This window comes from Myodes glareolus, chromosome X (assembly GCF_982192425.1).
Source record: "Myodes glareolus chromosome X, mMyoGla1.1, whole genome shotgun sequence".
NCBI lineage: Eukaryota > Metazoa > Chordata > Mammalia > Rodentia > Cricetidae > Myodes > Myodes glareolus.
In genome coordinates, this window is record NC_142053.1 from 144,575,665 (window position 1) to 144,592,811 (window position 17,147).

At 38.4% G+C, this 17,147-nt stretch overlaps 2 protein-coding genes across 2 annotated transcripts in view; one reads left to right on the top strand and one right to left on the bottom strand.

The window, feature by feature from the left end:
• Znf182 (zinc finger protein 182) overlaps window positions 1–8,154 on the bottom strand; it is a 76,069-nt gene extending 67,915 nt beyond the window's left edge. Inside the window, exons 1-2 of the mRNA XM_085685071.2 lie at window positions 7,989–8,154; window positions 6,778–6,832 (exon numbers count right to left, since the gene is read on the bottom strand). Coding sequence (XP_085541197.1) covers window positions 6,778–6,832; window positions 7,989–8,002 — 69 coding nt within the window. The 5' untranslated portion in view covers window positions 8,003–8,154. The remainder of the gene's footprint in view (window positions 1–6,777; window positions 6,833–7,988) is intronic.
• Window positions 8,155–15,254: 7,100 nt separating this feature from the next.
• Window positions 15,255–17,132, top strand: Spaca5 (sperm acrosome associated 5). The gene is made up of 4 exons (XM_048461330.1): window positions 15,255–15,468; window positions 15,910–16,068; window positions 16,770–16,848; window positions 16,954–17,132. Exons 1-4 carry the CDS (start codon window positions 15,324–15,326, stop codon window positions 17,051–17,053), a joined length of 483 nt encoding a protein of 160 aa, XP_048317287.1. The 5' UTR covers window positions 15,255–15,323; the 3' UTR covers window positions 17,054–17,132.
• Window positions 17,133–17,147: the final 15 nt, after the last annotated feature.

Sequence of the window (17,147 nt, forward strand, 5' to 3'; positions counted from 1 at the left end):
GTTTGAAGTCAGAGATGGTGATGCTTCCAGAAGTTCCATTATTGTACAGGATTGTTTTGGCTATCCTGGGTTTTTTGATTTTTTCCATATGAAGTTGAGTACAATTCTTTTGAGGTCTGTAAAGAATTTCCTGGGATTTTGATGGGCATTGCATTGAATCTGTAGATTGCTTTAGGTAAGATTGCCATTTTTACTATGTTAATTCTACATACCCAAGAGCATAGGAGATCTTTCTATTTTCTGGTATCTTCTTCAATTTACTTCTACAAAGATTTAAAGTTGTCATATAGGTTCTCCACTTGCTTGATTAGAGTTACCAAGATATTTTATGTTATTTGCAGCTATTGTGAAGGATGATGTTTCTCTGTTTTCTTTTGCAGCCTATGGGGCCATTTTCATTCAAACTACCATATTGGGTTACATTTTAAGACCTTAATTTTTAAAAATTAAGAAACAAAGGTGTAAAACTACACAACATCTGTCTGGGAAATAATTGGTTTGGGATTTAACCTCTAAGGTTCAACAACAATAATGATAGGTATGTAGGATTAAATGAAAAAACTTCTGCATTAGGAAAGAAATAATTAACTGAGTGAAGAGGCAATCCTGTGGATTGGAAAAAATATTTAAAATTATATTTAAATTATTTAAAAGCAATTATTTCTGATAAAGTATTAATAACCAAAAAATATTAGGAACTCAACCCAATAGCAAGCAAACAACTCCACTTGAAAATGAGTAAGTAATCTGTACATATATTTCTATGATAAAAGATACAGGCAAGCATGGTGACACACACCTCTAAACCACCACTTTGGAGGCCAGTTAAATGATAGCCTGGGATACTGTCTTAAAAAAAGACAAAAAAAAGACACACAAATGGTCAACAGATAATGTGAAAAATACTCAATATCACTCATCTTTACAGAAATATAAATTAAAATCATGAATTAACAGAATAGCTGCTATCAAAAATATTACAAGGGTTACCTGGGATATAAACAAAAGACAACTGTTGTTCATGGTCAGTAGGAATGGAACTTAGTACAGCCACTATAGAAATTAATGTAAAGATTTCTAAAAATAAACCCTGAAAATAGAATTTTCATGCAATCCAGTAATTTGACTTATATATGTAGACAAAATATTTAATTATGTTTAGGACACATCTACATTCCCAAGTTTATGGCAGCACTAGTCACAATACCAAAATAGGGCACATGCCTTTAATCACAACATGATGGAGGAGGGTTATCTGTCTATTGTGTTATTTTCATTGGTCAATAAAGAGACTGCCTTGGCCCTTTGATAGGACAGAAAATTAGGTAGGCGGAGTAAACAGAACAGAATGCTGGGAAGAGGGCTGTGAGGCAGACGCCATGGAGCCAGCCACCAGGTCAGACATGCTGAATCTTTCCCGGTAAGCCACACCTCGTGGTGCTATACAGATTATTAGAAATGGGTTAATATCAAGATATGAGAGTTAGTCAGTAACTAACTCTCTAGAGATAATGGGCCAGGCAGTGCTTAAATGAATACAATTTGTGTGTTGTTATTTCTGGGACTAAGCTAGCTGTGCGGGAGCCGGGTGAGGCGAAAAGCAGGCCTGCCCCGCAGCCCCTCACTACAGATGGCGCCCAGACGTGGATAACTAAATCCACAAAAAGCCTGACAAAGCTTGGAAAAGAATAGAGTAAAGCATGTTTTCTTGGTATGGTAGCAGCAATTTCTCATGTCTGCTCTGCTTGCTAGAGGCAAGCAAATGTTCTCATCTAAGAGAGGCTTCCTGACTCAGCTTTAGCTGCAAAACCCTGCAGCTCTTTTAAAAGGTCCTGCCACAAAATACTTAAATAGTATTGATGAAAAGCTGAACGCATGCTTTTCGGTTATCAGTCGTAGCAGGAAAAAAGCTATGCTGTTTTAAAGGGCTGGCTTTCTGGGCTGTCCTGCCAGGGCAAACTCTGACTCTTTCAGACTGAGTGTGGTCTGTGAGCAGAATGCTGCAGTTTGCTGGCAAGGACCTTGAAACGCCATAGAGTTGTGGCAATGAACACAGCTCTGGCTGGTACCTCAGCCACGAGGATTTAGCCGTCAAAGCCACGTCTTTCATCCTCTCCTTAAAGACTCCTGGTAGTCAGAAAAAGAGAGATATATAGTAAAAGAAAGATTCAAAGTTAAAGAAAACCTCTAAATGGCTTACAATGTGTTAAAAATGTATACAGGCTAAAAGTTAAAGTTCTTAATGTAAAAAAAAAAGAAAAAAATAGTTGGGTGTGGTGGCACACACCTTTAATCCCAATGCCTGGGAGGCAAAGATATAATGACTTTTGTGACTTCAAGGGACAGAGGTAGATTGACCTCTATGACTTCAAGGTGTGGTAGTGCACACCTTTAATCCCAATGCCTGGAAGGCAGGGACAGACAGATCTCTGTGAGTTCAAGGTGTGGTAGCACACACCTTTAATCCCAGTGCTGGGGAGGCTGAGACAGTGGGATCTCTGAGTTCAAGGACAGCCTGGTCTACAGAGTTATTCCAGGACAAAGGTATACAGAGAACCAGTCTCAAAAAGTAAAAGTAAAAATAAAAGAAATAGAGGTTAAAATAAAGTCATCATAAAGATGGAAAATACACAGAGAATCTTGATACTGTATGCTATTATGCTCTCTTTTAATTGTTTAAATGCTGAGGAAGGAGCAACAGTTGCCAAAAGACATTTGCTTATAAATGCTACAGAATTAATCCAAGATAGATATTTTGAAAATACCTTGACTTCAGAATTTGGGTCTAAGAATATGATACTTTGGAAAGGAGGTTCTTCTTTTGTTTTCACAGAGAATGAGACCCTGTGGATTGTTTCTATCCCAATATGGTATGATAGACCACGCCCTCCTGAAAGGTTTCTGTGAACACCCTCAAAAAATTTCTTCACTCAACTGCTGACTGAGATGAACCTGGCAGACAGGTTTTACCATGAAAGACCTGATTAAGTGCGCCCCTATACAGCAGGAAGAAGTTTGGAGAAAAATAACTACGTCCATATTCCCAAATATTGCTTATAAATGTTCTTTTACCTTTAAAGGGGGATAGGATATAGATATGAATAATTTGCATTGGTGTGGATTTTAAGGACAATTTTGTTATGTGTATATTTCTGGTCTTGATTAAGGTATTGTGATTGTGTAGTTTATTTAAAAATGCAATGTATAATTAAAAATATAGGTTGTTAATGGATAATATCGATAATAGTCAAGCTTGTAGTAATGTTAGTCTGATTTTCTAGAAGTACATAGATATATTTCAGATAGACATTCATATCTTTCAAAGACTACAGAACATGGCATTTAATGTTTTAATAACTTAGGACGTTTCATGACAATGAGACACGTCTGCTCCTGGCAGCACCAATCTACTTCAAGAGGAAGATGGGCATCGAAGAGGCTCCTTATGGAGTTGGTTAGCTATTTGGGCAAGAAACTGCTCTTGCCTGGACTGTTGTATAAACTGGACACAGAGAATTCGCAGAGAGAGGACTGCTGAACTTGCCTAAAGGTGAGATGATCTTTCGGGGTTCCTGATTCATGAAAGAGTTTGCGAGACATTCTGCAGGACACAGCAGATAGTGACTGAATTGCCTTTGAAATTTCCTGCTTCATGGAAATGTCTCTGGATATTATGGGCCTGAAGGCTGAAGATGGGTGCCCCAACGATACAGAGGAACTTTGGGTGACTGTCCAGGCAGTGAGATGTCTCTGTCATTTCTAGAGTTTTGGAAGTTGCTTACTTCTTGTTTACTTATGTAATATTATATCCTTCTGGAGTCTTTGATGGAGTTAAAGAATGGATAGTCGTAGTTATCGTTTTCCATTATTATGATAAAGATATAGTTATAAATATTGTGACTGTAATTCTTGCTTGATAACTTTTTTGTTATGTGTAATTTTACTATGTTAAAATGAAAGCCTTTCTTTTTTGTTTAAACAGAAAAAGGGGAAATGATGGAGGAGGGTTATCTGTCTATTGTGTTATTTTCATTGGTCAATAAAGAGACTGCCTTGGCCCTTTGATAGGACAGAAAATTAGGTAGGCGGAGTAAACAGAACAGAATGCTGGGAAGAGGGCTGTGAGGCAGACGCCATGGAGCCAGCCACCAGGTCAGACATGCTGAATCTTTCCCGGTAAGCCACACCTCGTGGTGCTATACAGATTATTAGAAATGGGTTAATATCAAAATGTGAGAGTTAGTCAGTAACTAACTCTCTAGAGATAATGGGCCAGGCAGTGCTTAAATGAATACAATTTGTGTGTTGTTATTTCTGGGACTAAGCTAGCCGTGCGGGAGCCAGGTGAGGTGAAAAGCAGGCCTGCCCCACAGCTCCATCACTACAACAACACTTTGGCAAAGGCAGACAGTTTTCTGTGAGTTTGAGGATACCCTGGTCTACATATGGAATTACAGATTAGCCAAGGTTACACAGCAAGACCCTGTCTCATAAAAAGTCAGGAAATTGTGTCATTATTACAATGTGGATGAACCTGGAGGGTGCTATGCTAAATGAAATAAAACAAATGGACAGAAAAAGACTATATATTATCACTTACATGTAGAATCTAAAATAATTGAACTGAATACTAGCAGAAAGTAGAATGGTAAATACTAGAGGTTGGGGGGGATTGGGAGATATTGGTCAAATTATAGACTATGTTCTGTTAGACAGAATTAAATGAAAAATATTTGAGGTGATAGATGTGCTAGGTTTGATGCGAGCATTTCACAATATGTAAGTAGCATCATTTTGTATCTGTTTCCTAACACCTTGCTTTCTCATATATCCCAGGACCATCTACCTAGGAGTGGCACCATCCCTTGTGGGCTGGAATTTCACACATCAGTCATTAATCAAGAAAATGCCCCATAAGGCCAATCAGATGGAGACATTTCCTCAATTAAGCCTTCTTCTTCTTAGATGACTCTAGCTTGTATCAAGTTAAAAAAAAAACACACTAGCCAGAACAGTATCCAGTAAAAATATACAACTATGCTCAATATTCTTTTTAAAAATTCAGAACAGAGATAGATAACCACCAATAATTTTTTGTAGTGTTGAGAATTGAGCCCAGGGTCTTGGTCATTATAGATAGGTATTCTACAATAGGGCTACATCCTCAGTATTTGTATTTTGGAACAAAATCCTGCTATGTAGCTCAGAGGAGCCCAGAACTCATGACCCTCTTGTCTCAGCCTTCTAAATGCTATGATCACGGTTATATGTCATCCTGTCCAGAAGATAACTGATTTGGAGTGAGAGGTCAGTCAGGACTTTGTATATCCTGAGTTTTTGTTAACAGATGATCTCATTTACATCATATTCATGAAATAATGAAAGCCCTGAAATAGAGATCAGATAGGAGTTTCAAACAGTCCAGGCCTTGGGTTGGCATTAGGGAGTAGTGAATGTGGCCTTGAAGGAGTCTTAAGGAGATGCAATATTTTGGGCCTGATCATGTCAATGTCAATATCCTGTCTGTGATATTGTACTATAGTTCCAAAAGATGTAATGATGGGGTATAGAGGCCCTCTCTGCATTATCCTTGTTCATATTCTTCAAACTGTATGTAAATCAATCATCTTAAAAGCAAATATGTAATTTCAAAATAAGATTATAAATACATGTCCCCACTTTATATGACACACTTGAGAAAACAAAATGGCACAGAATAGATCTACAGTTTCCTGAGTTTACCAGATAGGAGATGATATAACTGTAAGAGAACAGCATCAGATAGCTTTTGGGGCAGATAAAATTACCCTCCATCTCACTGATCAGTTAGCTATACCAATCTACATTTGTTAGCATTTATGAACTTGTACAGGAGTAAAATTTCACTGTAATTAAAAAAAGGAACTGAACACTGAAAATAAAAGATGGTAGGTTGTAAATATCTTGAGGAATTTGTTTTCTGGATACAAGAGAATTGAAAATCCCACTAAGGAAGTTATTTCAGGAAAATCATTTGAAAGAGAAGCAACTCTCCTAAGAGATTTCACTTCTAAACTATTCTGTCTTTATTCTCTCTAGGGAATGTCGTGGGAAATAATTGCAGGAAACCAGGGACACATTTATTACCAGTCTATTATTGAAGACAATTCCACATGAAAATACTGCAAAGAAATGCCCCAAAATACAATTCCAAAAAGCTTTGGTTGAGGCCTTGGTATGCTCTATCCCAGTGAATAAAACAACAAAGGTACTGGTTACAATTCCATATAGCATCAGGAAGCTCAAAGGTAGACTGGAAACTCACAGTTAATCTTAACAAAATAAATAAGTTTTTAAAAAACTTTACAATGGTGAAAAATAGTATGCATTAAACAGAAACTGTATTTGTAGTTAAAGATAAGCAATACTCTACTCTCTCATGAGTTGTGAGGCAGCAGCATTGAGCAACAGCTCCCAGTAAGCAATGTGATCACTAGGAAACAACCTATACATACCACTATTCCATGTTGCCATGATGTTTAGTGGGATAAGAGTATTAAATAAATTTTCAATTATGAGTTGACATAACTCCAGGACATAAAACCATTATAAGTTAAGAAGCATCTATATCTGTTACCTTTAAATACTCAATGCATCAACAATCTAACTTGTCCTTAATTGGCTATTTTTCATTTTCTCTGATCCCAATAATTTATAGTTTCCCAGTTTGTGGTATTGGTTCATATATAACTAATCACGCCTATGAAAAATATAGGAACAGATAAACAACAAACTTACCTGGAATTTGGCCATTTTCTGCTTTTCTTGGGAAACCAGATATATGAAAGTTGAGCTGGAATGGGTAGAGTAGAATATAAGAGTAGACAATGAGAATTATAGCACTTACAATCATCTACCAGAAATCACCTCACATGAGAAGGTCACTCTCTGGAAGAGTATGAGCAATTATAAGTTGTTTTTCAAATGATAGGGTCTCTTTACATAGCCCTGGCACTGGTCTTGAACTTAGAGATCTGCCTGCCTCTGCATCTCAAATGCTAGAATTAAAGGGGTGCATCACCATGTCCAGTAATTATAAGTTCTAATAATAACCTGTATAGTTTCATTATGTCACATGAGCAAAAAGGCATATGTGTGTGTTTGTTTCCTTGTAGTACTGAGGATAGAACCTAGTACTAGGTCCTTGTGCATGCTAAGTCAGTACTATACCACAGAGATACATAGAACTGAATTTATTAATGCCAAACATAAGAAATGCTATCTATATAACTTACAATATCATAATAGGTAGAAATTCAGGATGAAATGCTACACAGGTGCTAAAATAATGTGTGGAACTGTACGCTTATTATCTACATGTTTTGTGGTATACAAAGTTCAAGTTAAAGTTTAGAAAATTTTATAGAAAATATTTTAAGATGAATTAATTTTCTAAATGAAAAAAGTTTATAAAATCGCGGGAATACATCTTAAATGTACAAGAATGTTAACTATTAAGTAAGACACAGCCCCCTCTACTTTCCAATTAATTTATAACTCAAATGTTACTTTATTAGACGCTAAAAACTACCTATTATCCAAAAACTACCTATTATCCAAATGGTACCTCAATTCACAAACTTTAGTCCCTGTCTATCCCTCTCATACCTCAAACTAGTCAAAGCCTGCTAAGGTTTTATAGATGCTTTTATTCTTCTCCCTCACCTCACTGGGGCTGTCTAGCTCAGACTACAAAGAAATCTTTAGATGCTGATGCAGCATCCTTCCCTGCAATTCCCACCCTGGCGGACGGAGATGTGGGGGCGCGTCTAAAGAACGGATATCGCTGTGCTGCAAAATGTGTAAAAGCCAAAGTTTAATAAGATTTACCTAATTCTAACTAGCTTAATAACTTTGTCCCCTATTAAGTCCATAGACCCTGATTCACTGTTCTTTCAAGACCCCATCATTCCTCATCCCAGTCGCTCACATCAATGACACTCACGAACCTCCCCTCATTCATCCTTTAGAACTCCCCACCATTCAGCTCGCGACCCCAGGTGCTAGACCCTCGACCTTACTCAACCAGATTTTCTGCGGGATGTTGAGAAGATCTTTAGGAGAACAGTCCAGAGAAACACTTCCGCCTTGGACCTATTAGCCGTCCCAGTAGCCTAAACAGGAACCGCGGCTTGTTACAGGCATGCTCAGTAATGCCTTTGAGACAACATCCGCCAATAGTCAACATGGCGCCTCAAAGGCGCCCAGCCCCCAACGCAGGCGCAGAGCGTAGCGGACAGTGTCGGTGACGTAACTGAAGGGAAAAAAAAAACCATAATCTTTCTCTGTTTGTCTCTTCTACCCTCCCTGGGCGATGTGGCAGAGCTCGTGTTTATTATGCAGAGATTAGCATTTCTAAGACTCCAGGCACCATTTCTTTTTGTGACAGGGTGGAGAAAGGGAGTGTCCAATTAAGAAAAGGGGGAATTTCGTGTGGTGAATTCAGAGAGCAGCCACGGGGTGGCAGATGTAATTATAAGGAAGACAATGTGGGCAGAATGCTTTACACACTAGAGTTTAGGGAAAAACCCCTGGCTCCATCTAGAAGTTTGCATCTAGTGAGTTTGCATTCTAGCATACAAAGAACCATAGGAGTCTGTAGACAACAAGCTCAAAAATTAACAGCTACATGGGGCCACAAACACACACTGAGTAGAGTATGATAGTGTATTAAGTGGTGGCTGACAATGCCTCTGCCTCTTCAGAGAAAGCAGTCTGTTATTGGGAATGGGGAGGAGGTATGGGCATTGACTACATGGTGTAGAACTTTCGCAGTCAGGGACAGGGCTTTCATATTTTATTCTGGACATCATGGGGAACTTAAGAGAGATGAAGAAATCTAATATTGTATATTGAGCTTAAAATTCATATAAAGCTGCAAGCAGTTACTTACTGCCCACTTCACTGCTCCCTTGCAGTGTACTCAATAAACTATTCTTTTAAAATGGTGCTGGACAGTTCAAAGGAAACCATCACATCTTAGTATTACCCATGAGCTGTCTGGGAGCCCTTTACCAGACAGAAATAATGGACAGGCTTGAAGATTTTCAATCACTGGTCTTTGAAAATATTTACTTTACCTCTGTGTTTGGTGGCAAGTCAGCTGGTGGTTGCAGCAAGTGGTGGCACAACTTCAAACAGGCTTGCTTGAGATGTTTTTTTCTATAGCTTTTGCTATCACAAAACTTGGAGAACTCAAAAACACCCTACAACTTGAAGTGGAACATTTCCCCAATTTGCCTAGCAGAGGGTTTGCTATGAGTGGTGTTAAAGAGGCAAGGCTGCAATTGGTTCAAACACAAGCCGCAATAGCTATGATTGGTGCTAAGAGGCAAGACTATGATTATGTAAAGCAAATGGCTGTGATTAGTGCAAATACTTGTAGAGCTAAGGGTTCATATACCAGAAGCCTGCACAAAGACTACGCCACTAAAGGGTACCACCTGCTGCCACTGCCATCTATCTATTCCTGCTAAACAATGAGGTAAAGAAAATCTTCCAAAGAATAGTGTTTGAAGAGATTCTTTTCACCCACTCAAAATTTCCCTATGTTTTTTGTACATTATTAGTTTTAACTTTTATTAGTAGGTCTAAGTATAAAAGGACACTTATAACAGTATGGAATAGTTGTAATAGATGGGTTTTTATCATATCTATATGTATATAATATTCCATATGCATATAAATGTGCTTAGGTCCTTTCCTAGCACAGTAACATCCACTTCACTCTGGGACCAGCCTGACATATCTTCATTCATTCACATCATTTAATTAGCACTGGTTCTAATGGTCTTTTCATCCTATCCAAGATTTCTATCTGGGTAGAGCAAAAAGCACTCCAGCTAGCTGTTTAACATATGGTACAGCTCTTAATTTCTCTGTGCTGTTTCCTCATCTATAAAATAGGAATACCAACATCTGCTTCATTAATGTGGTGGTGTCAAATAAGTAGGTAATTGTAGAGAACGTAGAACAATATCTGCTACATGGAGGTGCTAAGTGAATTTTTGATCATTATTTAAAGAAAATCAAACACACAAACACCTTTTTCCAGAAAAGGCTGTTTGAAGCTTGCTTGGAGGTCAATAATGTGGCAGACTAGCAGTCATACTGTAGGAAGGTGGGAAGGGAGGCCTTGGAGAAAAAAATAAGGAAGCCCAAAAAGCTGAGGGTGGGAAGAGACCAAAGTGTTCAGAAACACATGCTTGGAGAAGAGGCAGAGGAAAGGGAAAAGTTACAGTTTTCTGAATAATTCAGAAAAGTGAGTAGACTTATGATCCCTGCATAGCTACAGCCTATAAGCTGCTACTCATATAGAACTTTCTAATGAAAAGGAAAAATTGCAATTAAGAAATGAATTGCAGTCTGGTTTTGAGAAGAACTTATCTTAAAGGAAAAGGAAAGTCAGTGAAAGGTTCTGGCAACAGGCACAGGAAGAGATATAAATGTGTCCTGTGTGCCATATACTGTGTGATGAATAAACTGAACTGCTTCAAATAGTCATTACCATAGTCCCATTGCTTTCATCTGTTAGATAAAGATATTGTGTTCCAGAGATCAGTACTTGTTAAGGTCACAAGTTCCCAAAGTTGGATATCTATAACTTCCACTCTATAATACTCTTTATTTATTTATTATTATACAGAAATTCTGGAAGGGATCTGAGTACATTAGCATTTTCTTTCTTAAAAATGTGAATGAAGGCAAACGGTAGAGGTGTTTAATAGTGATGAGTACAGTCCAAATTTGGAGTGAAGGAGCACAAAGAGAAACAAAAAGTGATAGAATGGAGATGAGTGAGCAGTGGAATGAAGGGAATGCAGGAGGATGTGTGGCAGAGCGATGGAATGACTGTTTGGTTTATATTTTAAGAGCCCCACAAAGCTTGTTGAAAAGATTGGTCCTCAATGTAGCAGTGTTCAGAGGTGTGCTTTTGGGAGTGGAGTGGATTGTGGAGATTCTGACATCATAAAATGATTTGTATTTATATTTTATTTCTTTCTCTTCCTCCCTCCCTCTCCATCTCCCTCACATACCTATAAATAAAATGTTGAAAAAAATTCTGCGTGCCTGAAATCGTGTGGGAAGTCCTTCTGTATATGTGATGCTTTTATTGATTAAAGCTGTTTTTGCCAGGGGTTTAGCAGAATAGAAGCTAGGTGGGAAAACTAAACTGCTGGGAGAAAGAAGGTGGAGTCAATGGGAAACCATGTAGCTGCTGGAGGAGACAGACACTGAAACTTTGTCTGGTAAGCCACAGCCTATTCTGGCAATACACACATTAATAGACATGGGTTAATTTAAAATATAAGAGCAAGCTAGAAAGACACTTAAGCTATTGGTCAAATATGATTGAAAATAATATAGTTTCTGTGTGTTTATTTCAGGTCTGACAACTGGGGAACAAACGAGTGACCTCCACCAACAGATAGGAGCCAATGTGGTGGACTATATCCATGTAAAACCTGAGAAAGCTTGGATAACAATTCTAAACACAAAATGACAGAGCTAAGCATGGCTTCTTGGTAACCAGCATTTTTTTTGAATGGGCTCTGATGCAGCTCTGTTTAGAGAGGTCTTCCTGATTCAGCATTAGCAACAAAAAACATGCAGTGGCTTCCTGGTTCGCCAGAACAAACGGCTCTGACTCTTTTGAGAGGTCTGGCTATGGAGCACTTAAATAGGGTTTGTGGGTCTGGGTGCTTTTATGCCCACTCCAGGTTATGAGGAAAGTAGCTGAGACCATACCCATGGTTCAGCACCCCCCCACCCACCTGGGCAGGTGACAGGACTGTGAATTCCCACTGCCATACACAGAGATATTTCCAGGATGTGCAGTGTGCTGAATGACAGATTTAGCTTTGGCTCACTAAAAGAGGTTTATATGCCACACAGTGCTACCTGGAATGGAGGTGGTGAGAACAGCTCCCACCCAGCAGTCTCAGAGGCAGTGAGTATGCCTCAGCCATGTTGGACTGGGCAAAGCAAGCAGGCAGGACTGCAGAGTTGGTCCTACTCAAGCTTACTTAGCATTTAAAAGAAAAAAGCGCTCCTAGTCAAAAAATAATTACAGATATGCATACAATAAAGAAAAATCCAAATGGAAAAGACCTCTAAATGAGTCACAGTGTTGAATAAATGTACATAGGCTTGAGAGAGAGAAAAAAGTGTGTAGACAGTTACAATATAAAAGAGTATAGACAGTCACAGGTTAAAAGACTAAAGATAATAAAATAAATATTAAATTTGTAGGGAAAGTAATAGAATAAGAAAAATAAGTCATGTAATAATGGAATATACACAGAGAGTTTGGATTATGTAAACTATTGTGTTATATTTGAATTTTTTCAATGCAGGGAGACGTTTGATTCTGGGAACTGTTAAGCCAAACCAAAATATATATTTTAAAGGTATCTTGACTTCTAAATTTGGGTCTAAGAATATATTGCTTTGGAAAAGAGGTTCTGCTTTTGTTTCTACAGAGGATGACAATCTGTGTATTCCTTCCAGACTAATGTGGTTTTATGGATCAAGACCACCCAAAAGGTGTTCGTGAAAGCTCCCAAATAGAAAATACTTTGCCCAACAAAAAACAGGAAGCAGTTTGGAGAGAATTCCATCCAAATTCCCAAATATTGTCTATAAATGTTTGTTTACATTAAAGGGGAATATGCTATAGAGATTTGTATTGGTATGGATCTTGGTTTATTGATACAAATTTAAGGTCAGTTTTGTTTTATATATATACTTCTGCTCTTGATTATGGTATTGTGTTTGTGCAATTCATTTAAAAATGTAATGTATAGTTAAGAAATAGAGGTTAATAGATAACCATCTATAATAGTCAAGCTTGTAGTCATGTTAGGTGTTCTAGAGATATAGAGATATATTTCAGTTATATAGATAATCTTCAAGCCTTTCAAAGACCTACTTAATATGGCATTTAAAATGTTTTAGGAACTTAAGACTTTTCATGACAATGAGACACATCTGCTCCTGGCAGCACCAATCTACTTCAAGAGGATGATGGGCATGGAAGAGCCTCCTTATGAAGTTTGTTAGTCATTTGGGCAAGAAAATGTTCTTGCCTGGACTGCTTGATGTTATGCTGCATGAACTGGACATGCAGAACCCATAGAAAAATGACTGCTGAACTTGCCTAAATGTGAGACGGTCCTTTGTGGTTCCTGCTTCATGAAAGAACTGCCAGAAAATTTTCATGACTCAGTAAAAAGCAACTGATTAATTTTACCATTACTAGGCAAAACAGATCTTCAAATTTCCTGCTTTGCAGAAAAGTCTGCTGGATACTATGAGCCTATTGGCTTAAGATTGGCTAACGATACAGAGGAACTTTGGGTGACTGACCAGACGTTGAGATGTCTCTGTCAATTCTAGAATTTTGTAAGTTGCTTACAATGCATTTCCTGTTTACTTAGGTAGTATTATATCTTTCTGGAGTCTTTGATAGAATTGAAGAATAGATAGTTATAGTTTTCCTTAGTTATGATAAAAAATAAAGGAAATAGAAATATTGTAACTGTAATTCTTGCTTGATACCTGTTTTGTTATATGTAGTTTTACTATGTTAAAGTTAAAACCTTCCTTTTCATTTGGATAGAAAAGGAGAAATGGTATGGGAATTCCTTTAGTATATGTGTTGCTTTTATTGGTTGATGAATAAAGCTGTGTCAGTCAGTGGCTTAGCAGAATAGATCTAGGTGGGAAAACTCAACTGAATGTTGGGAAAAGGAGACAGAATCAATGGGAAGCCATGTAGCTGATGGAGGAGACAAATGCTGGAACTTTGCCTGGTAAGCCACAGCCACGTGGCAATCACAGGTTAATAGAAACGGGTTAATTTAGATATAAATGCTAGCTAAAAAGATGCTTAAGCTATTGGCTAAACATATTGCAACTAATATAGTTTCTGTGTGTTTATTTCAGGTCGGAGTGGCTAGGGAACAAATGAGTGGTCTCTGCCAACACAGAAATAAAATCCTCAATGCCTTGGATGATGGGAAATTTGGAGAGGTGTTTAGGCCATGACGGATTTACCTTCATGAATAAATTAATGTGGGTAGTGTGCTGGATAGTTTAATGCCAAATTGACACAAGTCAAAGTCATCTAAGAGGAGGAAACATCAATTAAGAAATTGCCTTCATAGGATTGGACTTACATGAATCCTGTAAGCCTGTAAGGAGTTTTCTTAATTAGTGATTGATGGGGAAGGGCCCAACCCATAGTGTGTGGTGCCATCACTGGGTTGGTGGCCCTGGATTCTATAAAAAAAGCAGGCTGAACAAGCCATGGAAGCAAGTCAATAAGCAGTGCCCCTCCATGCCCTTTGTATCATCTTCTGCCTCCAGTATTCTACCATGTTTGAGTTCCTGTCCTATTTTTGATGATGAACTATTAAATGGAACTGTGATAAAAATAAACCCTTTCCTCCCCAAGTTTTATTTGTCATAGTGCTTCATCACAACACTAGTAAACCTAAGATATCTATCAAAAGACTTTGCAGAAATGGATTCTCTCTCTTGTCCTTTTGCCTTCCACCATGTGAGAATAAGGCAAGAAAGCACTCATCAAATGTCATCATTGGAATCTTGGCCTTACTGGCCCCCAGGACTATGAAGAAATGTATTTATGTTCTTAATGAATTACATAGTCGTGGGTATCCTGCTATAGCAGTACAAACAGACTGAGACTATGGAGTAAATAAAGGTAATGAGGGGTAAAGGGAGGGCATGATGGTCATGTTCTGCAGAGCATAAGGAACCAGGAGTGACAGAAAACACAGTGTAGAAGACAGAACTAACCACTCAGCAGAGGAGGTAATAGGGGAACCAAGTAGCAGAGTGAGTAGAAAATGAGGTAGCCATACATCAAAGTAGGATTAGCAAGGTAGGGCAGTATTAAAAAATGTAGAGAAATGTGGGCCTGCTCTGAGGACAAGTACCCAAGTTCTGCACATCTTTTGTATATACCTAAGCCTTCTCTCCCTGTATCTTTCTGACATTTTGAGTTTCTCCCTGTCTTTATATCCTTTTATTTTTGCATATATGTTAATGTTTGATTTTTCTCTTATGTCTCTTGGTATCTGAAAGATTTGGCATTAAGGAAAGTGGTATAGTCAGCTCCCAACCCTCTAGCTTCTGTGTTCCAGAATCTATAGTTCAGACTAGTGCTCATAGAGCTTAGAGTTCTGGAATGTTCCAATTTTTGATGATCACAGGATGAGTCTGAGGCAAGGAATCAGATAGAAGGGCTTTTGGGTGTCATGCAGACCTGGGGTACTATGATAGTGATCTTGGCCACACTGATGGTTGCTACTGTGGATGCCAAGATTTATGAACGCTGTGAGCTAGCAAGGAAGCTGCTGAAGGCTGGACTCAATGGCTTCAGAGGCTACACTATTGGAGACTGTAAGATTTCCATTGCCCCAAGTCTTATCCATACTCCAATTTGCCCACTTTCCTCAGACCCATGCCCCCTTTGTAATTTTTCATCATTTTTGGGCAGACACAATCTTTTCAGTCACCACCTGGTTATGATGAGTAGTTTAATTGTAAAGTTGTCATCATCATTGTCTTTACAATCTTTGTATCTACCATTAACACCATCATTACCATCAATAACATCACAACTATCACCATTCACCACCAGCATCAATGATAGGTCACCAGAATCAACAATCTACAACCAAAGCATCATTGATAGTCACCAGAATCAATAATCCACAACCAATCTAAGACCACCAGCTTCACGACTAAGATGACAAATATATTTGTATTCTCTCCTCTTCTCTTAGCCTTTCTTATTCTTATGTGTATGCCCACTCCCTAACTATGCTCCCTCTATCCCAGGGATGTGTGTGGCACACTATGAAAGTGGCTTTGACACCTCCTTTGTGAACCACAATCCAGATGGTAGCAGTGAATATGGCATTTTCCAGCTGAACTCCGCCTGGTGGTGTAACAATGGTGTCACACCCACCCAGAACCTCTGCCACATGAATTGTAATGGTAAGACATCCCTGGGGGTACAGAGAAGCCCTATCTGGCCCCATGTCATACACAGAAAGCAATGTCTTTTGTTCTTGGTTTTGTTTGTTTGTTTTGAGATAGATTCTGTCTCTAGGCTGGCCTCAAGCTCAGAGATTCTCCTGCCTCTGCCTCCTGAATGCTAGGATGAAAAGCATGTACTGCCACATTTGGCAGGAATGCCTTTTAAATCTTAATGTTTTGTTGAGGCAGAAAAATAATAGAAAATGAAGAAATCATCTGGGATAGAGGATGCTTCCCGAATCTTTAACCAGTCCATACTAAGAGACTGTTTACATCAGAAATAATGCAAATACCCATTACCTCTCTAACCTCATTTAAAATGCAAGCTGAAATTTTCTTGATATTTGGGGAACAGGAAACTTTGGTCCTTATGAAATAAAGGTGCCTCATTGTGGTGGTTGGAGTTATTCATAACCAGTCAACATGATAGTCAAAGTCAAACAGGATCATTCAACATGAGTTAAGATTGTATAACACCAGTCAACATGGCAGGTGAAGCAGTTTATGACTACCTAGCAAAAATGAAAGTCATCTACAATTTGCTAACATCATAGATAAGGTTATTTAGGCCCTAAGAAATTCAGAAACCTTAGGGCCCTCAAACACTTTACTATGTCCCTAGTGCACCAGGTCATCCTATTCTTCCCTCCTTCAATCAGACCTCCTCAACCGCCATATTCTGGATGACATCATGTGTGCCAAGCGGGTTGTAACCTTACATAAGAGTATGAAAGCCTGGTAAGTTCATGGGAATGGTCTGGATTTTGGACAGCCACAAATAATGATGCTACTGCTTCATCAACTTGTCCACTTCATTTTTCCCTTCCTCTTTTTGTTTCCTAGGGATTCTTGGAGCCGACACTGTGCTGGTCATGATACGTCTGAATGGCTCAAGGGATGTGATGTGCATCTGAAAACTGACTCAAGCAATACTGAGTGGTGACTCAGATTTCATAAGAACAGAGATCCCATTTTTTCTTTTGTGCATTTAATAAAAAAGCATCTATAAATAATGCAAGATCTATTGCCTGTCACAT